General features: G+C 47.7%; 1 protein-coding gene and 1 non-coding gene across 4 annotated transcripts in view; both read right to left on the reverse strand.

Moving 5' to 3' along the window:
- Positions 1–461: 461 nt before the first annotated feature.
- LOC134932421 (U5 spliceosomal RNA) lies at positions 462–582 on the reverse strand. The gene has a single exon (XR_010179354.1). It is a non-coding gene; the product is annotated as a U5 spliceosomal RNA (small nuclear RNA).
- Positions 583–2,567: 1,985 nt separating this feature from the next.
- Positions 2,568–18,868, reverse strand: part of LOC135054368 (von Willebrand factor A domain-containing protein 5A-like) — a 188,169-nt gene continuing 171,868 nt past the window's right edge. For 2 of the 3 annotated variants that reach the window (XM_063957558.1, XM_063957559.1), the window contains 4 exons: positions 17,856–18,014; positions 17,619–17,722; positions 14,249–14,457; positions 2,568–2,785 (listed from right to left, as the gene is read on the reverse strand). In XM_063957558.1, coding sequence (XP_063813628.1) covers positions 2,583–2,785; positions 14,249–14,457; positions 17,619–17,722; positions 17,856–18,014 — 675 coding nt within the window. In that variant the 3' untranslated portion in view covers positions 2,568–2,582. Of the gene's footprint in view, positions 2,786–14,248; positions 14,458–14,737; positions 14,805–17,618; positions 17,723–17,855; positions 18,015–18,868 lie in introns of those variants that run through there. The other variant, XM_063957560.1, reaches the window with a different exon arrangement.

Here is an 18,868-nt window from a genome sequence, read left to right on the forward strand (position 1 = left end):
GGGTCTTTATAATGTTTGACACAGACGCATTTAGCAATGGCGGATGGCGTCATCTTGGAAACGAATAAATAGTGGTCAAAGTGTACTAAGTGTAAAAATGGAGACCTTGACTCACTGTAATTTAGCAATGTATGTTGGCAACAACCCTGCACTATCTGAGTGCTGGTCTAATGTAGCCTTCTCACTCGTAGTTATCGGTGTGAGATTTGACATAGATGCATTAAATTATAAAACCAGTTAAATAAACACTGTGATACCCAAAGGGAAAATTGGCCCTTTGGAAAGACTGTCTTTTGTTAGAGCTGGCGGAATAGCTTCCGAGACTCCTATGTTTATTTGTATTGCCAATGCTTAAAATAGGACTTTAAAATTATTTTTGGTCTGCGCTAGAGCCTTACTCGCTATGCAGACAGACACCACAATAGGCAACGGACAGACATTGCACGCCTATGACGTTATTATGTCATATATATATTTTATTGCTGAACAGCATATTTATATTAAACTCATGGTTGTTTCTCTCTACGGAAATCGTTAGTAAAAAACGAAAGATTTATTCGCTGTGAAGAGAAAACAGAGTAATCTTTATGAAAAGCAGTTGACATGGCATATGAAACCCGAACCAAATTCCTACTAAGACCCCTGCGCCTCTGGTGGCTTAGAGATGTAAGGCAGGAATGTTCTAGAATTATGTAGAAATACAGTTTACATGGCTAACTTATGCTGACCAAAAATTCCCACCAACACCCCTGCGCCTCCTTGTGGAGTAGAGGTGTATGGCCGGAATGTTCTGGAATTATAAACTGGAAAAACAGCAACGATTAAAATGGCCGTCATGCCATGCTTTCACAGACAATCACAGTACAGGTTACCTGCTGCAGTGTTAATATAGGCTTAATAGCCTAGTATACATAATTATCCTATTATACAGTGATAACACAGGTGTAGGATACAGTAAAATACATGCATTTAGTTAGCCTCCATTACTATGAACACTGGCTGCCGTGAATGTTATTATCTTGCAGCCTTAACAGAAAATAACAGAAAACATGGTTAAACCTGCAATAGGTTATGCCACTGATAGCCTATTGGCAGCCAAAGCCTCATATATATATTATATATATAAAATGTGCTTAAACATATAATCACAGTTCATACTGATATTATACACAGTGTCCCTGGCAGCAAAAAGCTTCATTATATATTATATATATAAAATGTGCTGAAACCTATAATCACAGTTCCCACTGATATTATACACAGTCTACAGTTTTATACTGATGTTATAGCCCATGACACTGTTTAAAACGCTGCGCTGCTTGTGAGGTAGTTTGAGCAGCCTATTTTTAACCCATGCAGCCTTTGCTGCTGCTATGGGCATTACTCCCCCTCCCCCCCCCCCTGCATCCCCATGTTACCTGCAGCGTACGGGGATCGGGTGCAGGGAGAGCAGGAGAGCGCTGTATATAGGGCCGGGGAGCCGTCCGGAAGAGCGGCCGGCACCTTCCTACAGCAGTACACAGTCTCCCTGTGTCCGGCATCAGCGGCGTGCGGTGTCTCACTGGAAGAGCGGCCGGCGTCCGTGAGTGACGTGCGGCCGCTCTTTAGCACACGGAGAGTCTCGGCGGCGCCTCTGTAGTGTTGCCGGGCAATCAGCACAGTGAGAGCGGCCGGCGTCTGAGTGACGTGCGGCCGCTCTGCGCGTAGTTCAGCGGGACCCCTTCAGCGGCGTGCTCAGCGGCGGCTACAGTATCACACTTTCACACAGCAGGGCGGCAGCGTGAGCTGACCGCCCTGACACCCATACCTTGTGCCGCTTTCATCCTGGCTGTGACGAGCTTCTCTCTGTAAGCTCCGTTTCAGCCTCCAGCTTCTCATCTTGTGACGGGGCTTCCTGTAAGCTCCTTGCAGCTGTAGCTCCTTCCAGCTCTTTGTCTCATCCTGGCTGTGACGGAGCTTCTTTCTGTAAGCTCCGTTCAGCTTGCAGGAGACAGTGGCTGCCTGTGGCTGTGAGGGTGCTCTTTGTGAGGACCGACACGCCATGCGCTGCCTTATAGCGCCTGTGGCTGTGAGGGTGCTCTTTGTGAGGACCGACACGCCATACGCTGCCTTGCAGCGGCACCATCCCGGACCCATGTTTTTCCAGAAACTGGGACGGGAAGTGTAAAAATTAAAAATAAAAAGTAAAATGAAAAATTAATAAAATCTTCTGAAATGTGGGCATTCCCACAAGCCGATGTTCATGCTGTGAGCACCGAAAAAACACTGACAAAGTACACTGAGGTACTCGGGGATATGGAGGGGGGGAGAGTCCTAAATTTGAATATTCAGTGCCTTTGTTCGGCTACGCCCGTCCATATCCCAAGAGTACTCCAGTGACCCCTAGTGGATGATAAAGAAATTGGGTATTCGGGTGTCTGTCGGCCGCCTACCGGAGTCTGCCCAGCTCATCCGAAACTGGACCAGTCGCTGTCATTTCGTCATTGGCGTGGAACCCTGATGGACTTGACGTGTCCGCCTCCTTTACCTGCAGTCTCAGACGAACTGCTGTATAATGTACCTGTATATTCTGAGACACTGGTTCAGACTCCACCGAAAACAGACATCAGTAATGGAATGTTAGCAAGGTTCCCTTTGGAGAGGTGAAATGACGTACAAGGTCTCTGGTTACCAGTGACATTACCTGTATAATCTGAGCTGTTCAAACAGGAGTGTCCTGCAGGTGCGTGGAGGGCTCTGCAGATGGCTCCACCGCATACTTCACACCTAAGAGGGAATTCTTTGACTATCCCAGGTGAGACAAATGAAAGGAGAAAAGGTGGGTTAAATAAACACAGCCCTATGTAAGGTCTGCACTATAATGTGTGACCGACACGATTCAACTAAACTTTCTGGAGCAGCGGAGACCTGAACCAGTAGCGCTGCGCTGTGGGACAGGAGTCTTAGCCCTAGGCTATAGGAGCTCTCCTTAAAGTTTTGTTTGGATTCAAACCCCTGTTCAGATACCCGCTACTAGCGTACTGAGCCACAGCGCTATTTGTCTGATGCCACACACACATTCCCCAATTACAAATAGCATTAGTAACTAGTGACACCAAGGAATAATAAAGGGAGGACAACACCCCGCCTGTATGTAGTGTACCGCTAATTAAGGTGCACCAGATGATTCTCTGAGGTTTTGCTGGCTTTTCAAAATGGTGACCAGCCTGTGAGAAAAGATGGGTGAAAATGTTATGTGGCAAGGTGGGGTATTCTGTTTCTAGAAAACATTGCGGAAGTGTGCATAATCTGTTTTATCCCCTATATCTGGTATTTTATGGATATATCTATATACATACCCACACGCACTTTATATATATATATATATATATATATATACACACACACAAACATAGCTATATATGTATATATACACACACCACCGTGAAACCAACCGGGTAGATAAAATAAGATTTTACTTACCGATAAATCTATTTCTCGTAGTCCGTAGTGGATGCTAGGACTCCGTCAGGACCATGGGGAATAGCGGCTCCGCAGGAGACAGGGCACAAAATTTAAAAGTTTGACCACTAGGTGGTGTGTACTGGCTCCTCCCCCTATGACCCCCCCTCCAAGCCTCAGTTAGGATACTGTGCCCGGACGAGCGTACACAATAAGGAAGGATTTTGAATCCCGGGTAAGACTCATACCAGCCACACCAATCACACCGTACAACTTGTGATCTGAACCCAGTTAACAGTATGACAAACGTAGGAGCCTCTGAACAGACGGCTCACAACAATAACAACCCGATTTTTTTGTAACAATAACTATGTACAAGTATTGCAGACAATCCGCACTTGGGATGGGCGCCCAGCATCCACTACGGACTACGAGAAATAGATTTATCGGTAAGTAAAATCTTATTTTCTCTGACGTCCTAGTGGATGCTGGGACTCCGTCAGGACCATGGGGATTATACCAAAGCTCCCAAACGGGCGGGAGAGTGCGGATGACTCTGCAGCACCGAATGAGAGAACTCCAGGTCCTCCTTAGCCAGGGTATCAAATTTGTAGAATTTTACAAACGTGTTCTCCCCTGACCACGTAGCTGCTCGGCAGAGTTGTAATGCCGAGACCCCTCGGGCAGCCGCCCAAGATGAGCCCACCTTCCTTGTGGAATGGGCCTTGACAGATTTAGGCTGTGGCAGGCCTGCCACAGAATGTGCAAGTTGAATTGTGCTACAAATCCAACGAGCAATCGTCTGCTTAGAAGCAGGAGCACCCAGCTTGTTGGGTGCATACAGTATAAACAGCGAGTCAGATTTTCTGACTCCAGCCGTCCTTGAAATATATATTTTCAATGCTCTGACAACGTCCAGCAACTTGGAATCCTCCAAATCGCTAGTAGCCGCAGGCACCACAATAGGCTGGTTCAGGTGAAACGCTGAAACCACCTTAGGCAGAAAGTGAGGACGCGTCCGCAGTTCTGCCCTGTCCGTATGGAAAAATCAGATATGGGCTTTTATACGATAAAGCCGCCAATTCTGACACTCTCCTGGCTGAAGCCAGGGCCAGTAGCATGGTTACTTTCCATGTAAGATATTTCAAATCCACCGATTTGAGTGGCTCAAACCAATGGGATTTGAGAAAATCCAAAACTACATTAAGATCCCACGGAGCCACTGGGGGCACAACCGGGGGCTGTATATGTAGTACTCCTTTTACAAAAGTCTGGACTTCAGGAACTGAAGCCAATTCTTTCTGGAAGAAAATCGACAGGGCCGAAATTTGAACCTTAATGGACCCTAATTTGAGGCCCATAGACAATCCTGTTTGCAGGAAATGTAGGAATCGACCCAGTTGAAATTCCTCCGTCGGGGCCTTCCTGGCCTCACACCACGCAACATATTTTCTCCAAATGCGGTGATAATGTTGTGCAGTCACCTCCTTCCTGGCTTTTACCAGGGTAGGGATGACCTCTTCCGGAATGCCTTTTTCCCTTAGGATTCGGCGTTCAACCGCCATGCCGTCAAACGCAGCCGCGGTAAGTCTTGGAATAGACACGGTCCCTGCTGAAGCAGGTCCCGTCTTAGAGGTAGAGGCCACGAATCTTCCGTGAGCATCTCCTGAAGTTCCGGGTACCAAGTTCTTCTTGGCCAATCCGGAGCCACGAGTATCGTTCTTACTCCCCTTTGCCGTATAATTCTCAGTACTTTTGGTATGAGAGGCAGAGGAGGAATCACATACACTGACTGGTACACCCATGGTGTTACCAGAGCGTCTACAGCTATTGCCTGAGGGTCTCTTGACCTGGCGCAATACCTGTCCAGTTTTTTGTTGAGGCGGGACGCCATCATGTCCACCATTGGTCTTTCCCAATGGACCACAATCATGTGGAAGACTTCTGGATGAAGTCCCCACTCTCCCGGGTGCAGATCGTGTCTGCTGAGGAAGTCTGCTTCCCAGTTGTCCACTCCCGGGATGAACACAGCTGACAGTGCTAACACATGATTTTCTGCCCAGCGGAGAATCCTTGCAGCTTCTGCCATTGCCCTCCTGCTTCTTGTGCCGCCCTGTCTGTTTACGTGGGCGACTGCCGTGATGTTGTCCGACTGAATCAACACCGGCTGACCCTGAAGCAGAGGTTTTGCCTGGCTTAGAGCATTGTAGATTGCTCTTAGCTCCAGTATATTTATGTGAAGAGACGTCTCCAGGCTTGACCACACGCCCTGGAAGTTTCTTCCCTGTGTGACCGCTCCCCAGCCTCTCAGGCTGGCATCCGTGGTCACTAGGACCCAGTTCTGTATGCCGGATCTGCGGCCCTCTAACAGATGAGCACTCTGCAACCACCATAGCAGAGACACTCTTGTCCTTGTGGACAATTTTATCCGCTGATGCATCTGCAGATGCGATCCGGACCATTTGTCCAGCAGATCCCACTGAAAAGTTCGTGCATGGAATCAGCCGAATGGAATCGCTTCGTAAGAAGCTACCATTTTTCCCAGGACTCTTGTGCATTGATGCACAGATACTTTTCCTGGTTTTAGGAGGTTCCTGACTAGATCGGATAACTCCCTGGCTTTCTCCTCCGGAAGAAATACCTTTTTCTGAACAGTGTCCAGAATCATCCCTAGGAACAACAGACGTGTCGTCGGGATCAGTTGGGATTTTGGAAAATTCAGAATCCACCCGTGTTGTTGGAGCACTACTTGGGTTAGTGCTACTCCGACCTCCAGCTGTTCTCTGGATCTTGCCCTTATCAGGAGATCGTCCAAGTAAGGGATAATTAAGACGCCTTCTCTTCGAAGAAGGATCATCATTTCGGCCATTACCTTGGTAAAGACCCGGGGTGCCGTGGACAATCCAAACGGCAGCGTCTGAAACTGATATTGACAGTTTTGGACCACTAACCTGAGGTACCCTTGGTGTAGGAGGGGTACCTTGACTATCACCTGCTGAGAATACAGCTTGTGAATGGCCTCCAATACAGTCGCCCTGTCGGAGGGAGACGTTGGCAAAGCAGACTTTAGGAAACGGCGAGGAGGGGACTTCTCGAATTCCAACCTGTAACCCTGAGATACTACCTGCAGGATCCAGGGGTCCACCTGCGAGTGAGCCCACTGTGCGCTGAAATGTTTGAGGCGACCCCCCACCGCCCCCGAGTCTGCTTGTAAGGTCCCAGCGTCATTCTGACGCCTTTGTAGAAGCCGGGGAGGGCTTCTGCTCCTGGGAAGGAGCTGCTTGTTGCAGTCTCTTACCCTTTCCTTTGCCTCGGGGCAAATAGGAATGTCCTTTTGCTCGTTTGTTCTTATAGGAACGAAAGGACTGCGGCTGAAAAGCCTGCGGCTTTTTCTGCTGGGAGGTGACCTGGGGTAAAAAGGTGGATTTTCCGGCCGTTGCCACCAGATCCGATAGACCGACCCCAAATAATTCCTCCCCCTTATACGGCAATACTTCCATATGTCGTTTGGAATCCGCATCACCTGACCACTGGCGCGTCCATAAACTTCTTCTGGCAGATATGGACATCGCACTTACTCTTGATGCCAGAGTGCAAATATCTCTCTGTGCATCTCGCATATAAAGAAATGCATCCTTTAACTGCTCTATAGTCAGTAAAATACTGTCCCTATCCAGGGTATCAATATTTTCAGACAGTGACTCCGACCAAGCCACGCCAGCACTGCACATCCAGGCTGAGGCGATTGCTGGTCTCAGTATAACACCCGTATGTGTGTATATACTTTTTAATGTATTCTCCAGCCTCCTATCAGCTGGATCCTTGAGGGCGGCCGTATCAGGAGACGGTAACGCCACTTGCTTTGATAAGCGTGTGAGCGCCTTATCCACCCTAGGAGGTGTTTCCCAGCGCGCCCTAACCTCTGGCGGGAAAGGGTATAATGCCAATAACTTCTTTGAAATTAGCAGTTTTCTATCTGGAGTAACCCACGCTTCATCACACACTTCATTCAGTTCCTCTGATTCAGGAAAAACTATCGGTAGTTTTTTCACACCCCACATAATACCCCTTTTTGTGGTACTTGCAGTATCAGAGATATGCAAAGCCTCCTTCATTGCCGTGATCATATAACGTGTGGCCCTACTGGAAAATACGTTTCTTCACCGTCGACACTGGATTCAGTGTCAGTGTCTGGGTCTGTGTCGACCGACTGAGGTAAAGGGCGTTTTACAGCCCCTGACGGTGTCTGAGACGCCTGGACAGGTACTAACTGGTTTGCCGGCTGTCTCATGTCGTCAACCGACTTTTGTAGCGTGCTGACACTATCCCGTAATTCCATAAACAAAGCCATCCATTCTGGTGTCGACTCCCTAGGGGGTGACATCACCATTACAGGCAATTGCTCCGCCTCCACGCCAACATCGTCCTCATACATGTCGACACACACGTACCGACACACAGCAGACACACAGGGAATGCTCTGATAGAAGACAGGACCTCACTAGCCCTTTGGGGAGACAGAGGGAGAGTTTGCCAGCACACACCCAAGCGCTATAAATATATATAGGGACAACCTTAATAAGTGTGTTCCCTTTATAGCAGCTCAAATATTTTAAATATCGCCAATAAGTGCCCCCCCTCTCTGTTTTTACCCTGTTTCTGTAGTGCAGTGCAGGGGAGAGTCCTGGGAGCCTTCCTCGCAGCGGAGCTGGGCAGGAAAATGGCGCTGTGTGCTGAGGAGAATAGGCCCGCCCCCTTTTCGGCGGGCTTCTTCTCCCGTTTTTTTTGGAACCTGGCAGGGGTTAAATACATCCATATAGCCCCAGGGGCTATATGTGATATATTTTAGCCAGAATAGGTATATTACATTGCTGCCCAGGGCGCCCCCCCCAGCGCCCTGCACCCTCAGTGACCGCTGGTGTGAAATGTGCGGAGAGCAATGGCGCACAGCTGCAGTGCTGTGCGCTACCTCATGAAGACTGAGACGTCTTCTGCCGCCGGTTTCTGGACCTCTTCTCTATTCGGCATCTGCAAGGGGGTCGGCGGCGCGGCTCCGGTGACCCATCCAGGCTGTACCTGTGATCGTCCCTCTGGAGCTAGTGTCCAGTAGCCTAAGAAGCAAATCCATCCTGCACGCAGGTGAGTTCACTTCTTCTCCCCTAAGTCCCTCGTTGCAGTGAGCCTGTTGCCAGCAGGACTCACTGAAAATAAAAAACCTAATAACTTTTTCTAAGCAGCTCTTTAGGAGAGCCACCTAGATTGCACCCTGCTCGGACGGGCACAAAAACCTAACTGAGGCTTGGAGGAGGGTCATAGGGGGAGGAGCCAGTACACACCACCTAGTGGTCAAACTTTTAAATTTTGTGCCCTGTCTCCTGCGGAGCCGCTATTCCCCATGGTCCTGACGGAGTCCCAGCATCCACTAGGACGTCAGAGAAAGAGGGATGTGCAAGGGATAGTGGCTCACTAATATCGCTATACAGAGTGTCAAAAAGAGGGATGTGTAAGGTATACAGGATCACTATTATCACCAGTGCTTAAAGTGGGTCCTAGAGGGGTAGTGGACCCCCCCCCCCCCCCTACCAGCGCCTAGTAAAGGGACTGCACGCGCTGCAAAAGGGGCGTGGTCTCAAAAAGAAAAGGGCGTGGCCACGCAACAGTATCCCCAATTCACATTACGTTGCACAGTAGCACAATCTTATTCACATTACACCACATTATTCATGTTATGACATGCAGTAGTGCCTCTTATACACAATGCCCACAGTATTAGCATCACTAATCACATAATACCCACAGCAGCAGTGCCCCTTATACAATGCCAGGAGTGATGCCACTTATGCAGTGCCCCCATTAGTAGTACCCCCAGTAGTAATGCCTCCTGTAGTAGTGCCCCCAGTAGTAATCCCTCCTGTAGTAGTGTTTCCAGTAGTAATGCCCCCTGTAGTAGTGTTTCCAGTAGTAATGCCCCCTGTAGTAGTGTTTCCAGTAGTAATGCCCCCTGTAGTAGTGTTTCCAGTAGTAATGCCCCCTGTAGTAGTGTTTCCAGTAGTAATGCCCCCTGTAGTAGTGTTTCCAGTAGTAATGCCCCCTGTAGTAGTGTTTCCAGTAGTAATGCCTCCTGTAGTAGTTTTTCCAGTAGTAATGCCTCCTGTAGTAGTTTTTCCAGTAGTAATGCCTCCTGTAGTAGTTTTTCCAGTAGTAATGCCTCCTGTAGTAGTGTTTCCAGTAGTAATGCCCCCTGTAGTAGTGTTTCCAGTAGTAATGCCTCCTGTAGTAGTGTTTCCAGTAGTAATGCCCCCTGTAGTAGTGTTTCCAGTAGTAATGCCTCCTGTAGTAGTGTTTCCAGTAGTAATGCCTCCTGTAGTAGTGTTTCCTGTAGTAGTGTTTCCAGTAGTAATGCCTCCTGTAGTAGTGTTTCCAGTAGTAATACCTCCTGTAGTAGTGTTTCCAGTAGTAATGCCTCCTGTAGTAGTGTTTCCAGTAGTAATGCCCCCTGTAGTAGTGTTTCCAGAAGTAATGCCCCCTGTAGTAGTGTTTCCAGTAGTAATGCCTCCTGTAGTAGTGTTTCCAGTAGTAATGCCTCCTGTAGTAGTGTTTCCAGTAGTAATGCCTCCTGTAGTAGTGTTTCCAGTAGTAATGCCGCCTGTAGTAGTGTTTCCACAGCAGCCCAATCTGTCCTGCATGATACTCTGTGCAGTGACAGGCTAACTAAGTTATACTAGTGCCTGCAGTGCCCCCGAGTGCCCCCCTTTCCCACTGAAACAGCTCACTGTGTCCGTGGCCACCGTCCGTCCCGCGCTGTTGAGACAGGAAATGCTCCGGAGCGCGCGCTACATCCGGGCGCGCAGAGCGGGACTAAGCCTCGCCCCCCTGCTCAAAGGCGCCAAGTTCAAACATGCTGTGCGCCGCTTTGCCGGATTCCCGTAGCGGCTGTGAGCCGCGCTGGCGGGGATCCGAGCAGGGAGGGAGGAGGGCGGGAGCGGCGGGCAGCGGGGTTTTTTTTTTTTTAAATAAATAAATAAAATAACAATAATAAAATTAATAATAAAAGTCTGAGAGGTGGGGGTGCGCTGTGTCAGACAGTCACCCCCTTACAATCCCATTCAAACCCCCCATTGTTACCATCACTGGGGGGGTAAGAGGTACACACTCACCTTTCAGTGGTGGAGGGTGGCCCCGACACACGCAGCGGTGTCCGGCCGCTGATACTCACCGCTGCCGTGCTGCCGGAAATCTTCTGCTGGATGGAGTGGCCCCGACACGCGCCGCACGCAGCAGTGTCCGGCCATCTCAGGAGAGCTCAGCGTCTCCCTCAGCTGGGGCCCATCCCAAGCCGCACGCAGCTGCGATGGGACCCCGCCGGCAGCTCCCGCGGTGCAGACTGGCAGTGGCAGAGCTGCCAGTCTGAGTGTGTGAAAGAAAAAGAAAAATAATAAAGAAAAAAGAAAAATTCTTTCAGCTAAACCCAAGTGAACCAGCTCCCTTGGGCACAAATTAAAGACTGGCTTGGAGGGGACATAGTAGGGGAGGAGCTAGCCACAGTGTTAGAATTTTTAAAGTGCCAGCTCCCAATTACTGCCTACTATTTCCCCATTGTAACTGTACTCCAGTGGCCCCTAGTGGATGAAGGAGAAAACATACTTACCTAAAACCCCGGCTCCTGCCTCCGTTCCTTGACGTCTCTCCCATAGTGCACGCTGCGGGACTCGGGAGCCGGAAGTCAGAGCTCAGTAGTGAGATCCTGCCTCCAGCTGCCACTGTGGGGAAGGAGCCGGGCACCCGCTGGTAACAATCTCAGTGGGTGCCCGGCATTTCCCTGCGGCCCGGGACTGACATCGGGTTAGGCGAGCAAGAGTTCCGTCTCAAAATGGAACTTACGAAACGTAGTTCCGCCCCATTCCGGCTCACTTTAACCTCAGAACATCACTATACAGTGTCAGAGAGAGGAATGTGCGAGTTCTACCAGCTCACTAATATCACTATACACAGTGTCCGAGAGATGTGTATGGTATACCAGCTCACTATTATCACTATACACAGTGTCAGAGAGAGGAATGTGTGAGGTATACCAGCTCACTAATATCACTATACACAGTGTAAGAGAGGGATGTGTGAGGTATACCAGCTCACTATTATCACTATACACAGTGTCAGAGAGAGGAATGTGTGAGGTATACCAGCTCACTATTATCACTATACACAGTGTCAGAGAGAGGAATGTGTGAAGTATACCAGATCACTTATCACTATACACAGTGTCAGAGGGATGTGTGAGGTATACCAGCTCACTATTATCACTCTACACAGTGTAAGAGAGGAATGTGTGAGGTATACCAGCTCACTAATATCACTATACACAGTGTCCGAGAGAGATGTGTATGGTATACCAGCTCACTATTATCACTATACACAGTGTCAGAGAGAGGGATGTGCGAGTTCTAGCAGCTCACTATTATCACTATACACAGTGTCCGAGAGATGTGTATGGTACACCAGCTCACTATTATCACTATACACAGTGTCAGAGAGAGGGATGTGCGAGTTCTAGCAGCTGACTATTATCACTATACACAGTGTCCGAGAGAGATGTGTATGGTACACCAGCTCACTATTATCACTATACACAGTGTCAGAGAGAGATGTGTATGGTATACCAGCTCACTATTATCACTATACACAGTGTCAAAGAGAGGGATGTGTGAGGTATACCAGCTCACTATTATCACTCTACACAGTGTAAGAGAGGAATGTGTGAGGTATACCAGATCACTAATATCACTATACACAGTGTCCGAGAGAGATGTGTATGGTATACCAGCTCACTATTATCACTATACACAGTGTCAGAGAGAGATGTGTATGGTATACCAGCTCACTATTATCACTCTACACAGTGTAAGAGAGGAATGTGTGAGGTATACCAGATCACTAATATCACTATACACAGTGTCCGAGAGAGATGTGTATGGTATACCAGCTCACTATTATCACTCTACACAGTGTAAGAGAGGAATGTGTGAGGTATACCAGATCACTAATATCACTATACACAGTGTCCGAGAGAGATGTGTATCGTATACCAGCTCACTATTATCACTATACACAGAGAGAGAGAGAGAGAGAGAGAGAGAGAGAGAGAGAGAGAGAGAGAGAGATGTGAGATATACCAGCTTACTAATATCGCTATACGCAGCTTCGGAGAGGGATATGTGTGGGGTATAACAGCTCACTAATATCACTATACACAGTGTCCGAGAGAGATGTGTATGGTATACCAGCTCACTATTATCACTATACACAGTGTCCGAGAGAGATGTGTATGGTATACCAGCTCACTATTATCACTATACACAGAGAGAGAGAGAGAGAGAGAGAGAGAGAGAGAGATGTGTGAGATATACCAGCTTACTAATATCACTATACGCAGCTTCAGAGAGGGATATGTGTGGGGTATAACAGCTCACTAATATCACTATACACAGTGTCTGAGAGAGGGATGGGTGATGTATACCAGCTCACTAATATCACTATACACAGTGTCTGAGAGAGGGATGGGTGATGTATACCAGCTCACTAATATCACTATACGCAGTGTCAGAGAGAGGGATGTGCGGGGTATACCAGCTCACTAATATCAATATACGCAGTGTCAGAGAGAGGGATGGGTGATGTATACCAGCTCACTAATATCACTATACACAGTGTCTGAGAGAGGGATGGGTGATGTATACCAGCTCACTAATATCACTATACGCAGTGTCAGAGAGAGGGATGTGCGGGGTATACCAGCTCACTAATATCACTATACGCAGTGTCAGAGAGGGATGTGTGATGTATACCAGCTCACTAATATCACTATACAGAGAGAGAGAGATGTGTGAGATATACCAGCTTACTAATATCACTATACAGTGTCAGAGAGAGGGATGTGTGATGTATACCAGCTCACTAATATCACTATACAGAGAGAGATGTGTGAGATATACCAGCTCACTAATATCACTATACACAGTGTCAGAGAGGGATGTGTGATGTATACCAGCTCACTATTATCACTATACACAGTGTCCGAGAGAGGGATGTGTGATGTATACCAGCTTACTAATATCACTATACACAGTGTCAGAGAGGGATGTGTGATGTATACCAGCTCACTATTATCACTATACACAGTGTCAGAGAGGGATGTGTGATACAGGCCACTTCCTGTCCCGTGGGAAGTGTAGATGGTACCCCACATATGGTTCCACAGAAGAGATTATTACATACAGCCCTCATTTACAAGTAATATATTAGCGTCCCTCACACTTCAGAAATGTTTTCCTATAATTAAAGCGGCGTCTCAACACTCCTGATGGCGTCTGATGATGGCGACACCACAGACGGCTGCAGGTAAGACTAGGAATGGATCACACACCTGGACAGCTTCAGCCGCATTACAGGGGGCATCAGTACAGGTAGACTATAATGGTACTTTTGTAGGGTCTTGGGGGTAAATCTCAAAGTGATGCACGACGACAATGATTACATGAAGGTAACTGCAGATTAATCTCAGAAATGCTGTCACATACAGTAAGCAATGTAATGGAACATGTTACAGCTGTCAGATAGAGGTGTCCCTTTATTAGAAGTTGTTATACCCATTGCTGTTTTACATATGTATGTGTGTATACGGCTGTGCTACAGTGATAAGTGTGGGCGAGAGGAACAACCTGCCCTTCCTGTGCCCTATATGGGGTATAATCGTACAGTCACGTGTGCTGTCCTACTACAGAGCACTGCGCAGCAGAAGGGGGCTACGCACCTGGAGCCGGGATGTCCCTGCGCACTGCAGTGCCCTCCACCAGCGTCTTAGAGTCCTTGTTGACAGCTACAAAGGCTGTAAGAGAGGAGATGACTCCGGACTGCAGACTGGTCTCCAAGATTCTCTTCTTTACCTCCTCAGAGTCTGAATCAGTTCCATGCTCCAGCTGAGAGATCACGGCTTTGGCTGCCAGTCTGTGGATGGTGGGTCTGAGGGAACAAGAACAGTTAGTACATGGGGGGATCAGAGCTTTGCCTGCCAGTCTGTGGATGGTGGGTCTGAGGGAATAAGACCAGTTAGTACATGGGGGGATCAGAGCTTTGGCTGCCAGTCTGTGGATGGTGGGTCTGAGGGAACAAGACCAGTTAGTACATGGGGGGGGGATCAGAGCTTTGGCTGCCAGTCTGTGGATGGTGGGTCTGAGGGAATAAGACCAGTTAGTACATGGGGATCAGAGCTTTGGCTGCCAGTCTTTGGATGGTGGGTCTGAGGGAATAAGACCAGTTAGTACATGGCAGGGATCAGAGCTTTAGATGCCAGTCTGTGGATGGTGGGTCTGAGGGAATAGACCAGTTAGTACATGTGGGGGATCAGAGCATATATGAAACATTATTATAATATATATCTATATCTACATACATACATACACACACACACACACACACACGTATCCGTAACCAAATCTGTTTCTCTCGATCCATCTGGGAGACACTGGAACACCATGGGGAGTAGCGGGGTGTAGAGGGGGTTGTTCCAGGATAAGCACAATCTGACAAGTACAGTAACTACTTTGTGGGCTGCCGCCTCCCTTCCACATCCCAATGATATTCCTTATACTTGTTTCAAATTTATTAAGATCAGGGGAGGAAGAAATGACACCCTGACCAGAACGACACTGAAAAAACTGTATAAAAACACAGTACGACACAGAAAGTGTGTACCCCAGATGGAGTAATAGGAACGGATTTAACGGTGAACAGCAGGTATCGCAATCACCTGGTGTAAGTGTAAATAATAAAAAGTTCTGGCGCTAGGACCACCGAATATCAATGAAAAAGCAGAAATGGGGAACTACAAATGATAATGAAATGGCAAGCAATACTTACACTGGAAAAGATAGTAAGAGTTGGAACCTGCACCTTCAGGGAGGCTATGTTTGTCTGAGCGGTCCTGCAAGATGGCAAGGGACTAACCATCTGAACGAGGACCCGCTTACTTACACAGAGATGTAATTCTTCCAAACATTGTGGTAAGCTGTGGAAGATACTGGGTTCTATGCCTGTATCATGGCCTGAATGGCATGATCTGAAGAATCCTTAGCTCAGAGGATCATTGCTTCAACAGCCATGTCGTGAATGCCAACCAAACTATATATCTATATTACTATAGGGTAGTGGACAAGTGGAACAGCCTCCCATCAGAGGTGGTAGAGATTAAGACAGTAGAGCAATTGAAATATGCATGTGATAGACATAAGGATATCCTTACACAGAAAGAAGGATCTAAAAGTGTTTGAGGTTACCATAAGGATAAAGAAGGGGCAGACTAGATGGGCCAAGTGGTTCTTCTCTCCCGTCGCATTCTGTTTCTATATTTCCAATTTTATTCTGATGCAAAATGGGGCCCTGACTTAGGAGATACAGCCAGACGGGCAGTTTCCAAATTGGGTCTAATGCCATGCTGAGGCGGTAGGAAATACTAATCAAGGGACTCTAGAATGGCTTTACTCCCTTGGCTTTTGCCTTTGTAACACATGAGGGACCACTTCAACAAGCGAGAACAGATACACTAAATGGTATTGTGACAGGACAGTCACTGAGTCCACCAGGACTGTATGTGGTTCCCTTTTGTGTCCTCCACCATGAAGCAGCACTTTGGGGTTACATTGAGAGGCCAATAATTTCCCCTACAGTAGACCCCAAAGTTTCACAGGTTGCTCATTAGTGGTTGATTAATCCCATGGCCTTGTCTAAAAGGATACGAAAGGGCCACCCATAAAGGAAGGACTGTGCCTAAAGCAGAGCCAGAAGACAAACCATTCTCTCTGGATTGTTTATAAGAAACCTTGTCTCAGCCCAAGATCAAAACCACTGTAGACGAAGGACCAGCATGCCCGCACCACATCCCTGCAGACCTAAAAATGTGGTCATCACAGTCCACACACAGTCAGCTAGGGATGACCCCCAGTCCAGATTTGTGTCTGCCAAGCAAACAAGGTAAGGACTGACAGGTTGTCACCAAGTGGAATTCAAACAAGACCAGCAGGTGAGAAGTTGCAAATGGAACATCCACATGTTTAAAACACGCAAACTGAATTGCTTTGAAGCAGAAGACCACCCTGGCTAGTTCCTTTATGCAGAGATGACGTGTCTCTTCTACTGTGGCAGGAACACATTGTGATGAAGATGGAGCTCAGAAAAACCATGCGTTGCTATAAGGGCAAAGTTGGACTTTGAGAAACTGCTTACAGAACCAAACGTGGATGAGGTCGGAGAACTGTGTCCGACTTCACTTTGATAAGCGGCTCATTCAGATCTGGAATACGCAGCACAATTTACCACTGTTAGTAACCCTACATGGAGAAAAAATGGCTGCTGCAATGACTGTTGCTTTGGACTGGTGGTCTTTGGTTACCACAAGTCAGGTTTAATGATTCAACTGGAATTATAAAAAAAAAAAAAAATGTGCACTTCTCCCAAGCCGCTAAAGAGGATATGTGTAAACAACATGGTCATCTTCACCCAAAAAGTCACAGCCAGAAACGGCACCACTGTGGCCACCAAGTTCAGCCGCCAGAGGGACAAATGCAAATAAAAGTTTCCTCTCATCCACCCTGCAGAACAGGATGCAACAGCCAGGAGAAGGAAACGATACTTCAGAGCTGTTCAAACCATGGTTCTGGAGTTACTGTCACAGCACCTCCGACCCCGCATGAGATGCCTTCAGATCATAGGTCACCCACAGAGCTGTGACTGGGTGACCTCTCCCCGGAAGCGCAGTAGCACAGTGGGCAGGTGTTGTGGGCACAGCGCAGAGAAGCGCTTCTAACCTCCCACCCAACAGTGGAGTTCAGTACATGAAGTCTAGCTAGCCCACAAACAAGTTTCGTCTGCAGATTAGGTCTGCTCCTCGCACAGCGCCCACGACACCCCATGGTATTTGACAGTCTCCCAGATTGGATGCCAGAGAAAGATACAATTGGCTTAGTAACAGCTGCAGGAGTGCGCACGGCAGCCAAATAACTACAGGGATATGAAGATGATAAAATCACACAATTAAAAAACTAATTACGGTAGGGTGCACTGGGGACACTCGCTACATCTATTCTCTTATCCTGGTCTATAAAAAAATAATATGAATATCTCGGTACCTTTCAGCTTTCTCAATTGTAAGTGGGAAATGAAGATTATTCTTTAAAACGTCATCTTTAAACTTGTACTGCAGGCAGACGTCACCCTCCGCTGCATTCTCCACCTATAGAACAGAAGGAGAACACAGGTCACATTCCGATGCTTATACCAGAGGCGTCATAGTACTCATGGTGTGATTCCTCTCCCACTCCTCTGTACAAGGAGCCGCAGGTCATAGGCTCACAGACGTGACGCACCTTTCCCTTCAGCTGGGCGTACACTATAGACCTCTGACCCTGGAAGATGGCGGTGGGGATCAGGGACAGGAGAACGGCTTCCACTCCGGAAGGAAGGGTCCATGTCAGAGAGACGTCCTTCACGGTGGGCTGTAAGGAGCACTTTAGGGCTCGAAGAACCTGATGGGGTTGGGAAAGAAAAGTCAGGAGTAAGATGAAAGCTAAAGCTGCAAACTACTTCATGGCACCTGTCCGTGTCCGTCGCACTACCGCATGGCCCCTGTCCGTTCGGTGTATGGATAATGTAAACTACCCACGGGTCCCCAACACCTCTCTGTTGAAGACCTCCCCTACAGGGTTAGGAAAGAACAGCTAAGTTATTAGGTTGTGTATGCTGGGACAAATACCCATCCACATGTTTTGGATTCGTTCTGATATAAATATATAAGCAATTCTATACTCAGACCAAAGTGTAATGAGAGGACGGATGGTTTCTCTGAGAACACACACAGGGAGAGAGTGAGCGCGAGTTAGTACATCAGTGAGTTTCTGTGATCTCTCAATCAGTCGCGAATAAACATTAAGGGAGTTACATTGCTTTATCTATACTACTCAGAAATCTAATGAGATACAGAGTATTCTGAGCGTGAGATGGTGATTACGGAGCAATGTTCTGGTGGACAAGACAGGAATGAGTGCACACTTACAGTCAGGTGAGTCCTACCCATGTGACTGAGAGATCCCCTTCCCCACCCCCCCCTGTGACCGAGAGCCCCACCCTGTAACTGGGAGGAGTCTAAAGTAATCACTTAGGTGGGAGTGGAGCACGCGTGTCCTCATTCATGTAGTTTACAGCCAGTAAATGGCCACTAGGGGAATCTATTAATTATTTTCTTACTATTCATTTAACAGCCAATTTGATATAATTAGTCCTGCTGACCCAACAGCAATAAACGTCACACAGGGAACTCGCAGCCGGAACAGATGATGGCTCCCTGAACTCCACGTTCATAAAATACCCCCAGAACCCAGTG

Source organism: Pseudophryne corroboree, chromosome 1 (assembly GCF_028390025.1).
Source record: "Pseudophryne corroboree isolate aPseCor3 chromosome 1, aPseCor3.hap2, whole genome shotgun sequence".
Lineage (NCBI taxonomy): Eukaryota > Metazoa > Chordata > Amphibia > Anura > Myobatrachidae > Pseudophryne > Pseudophryne corroboree.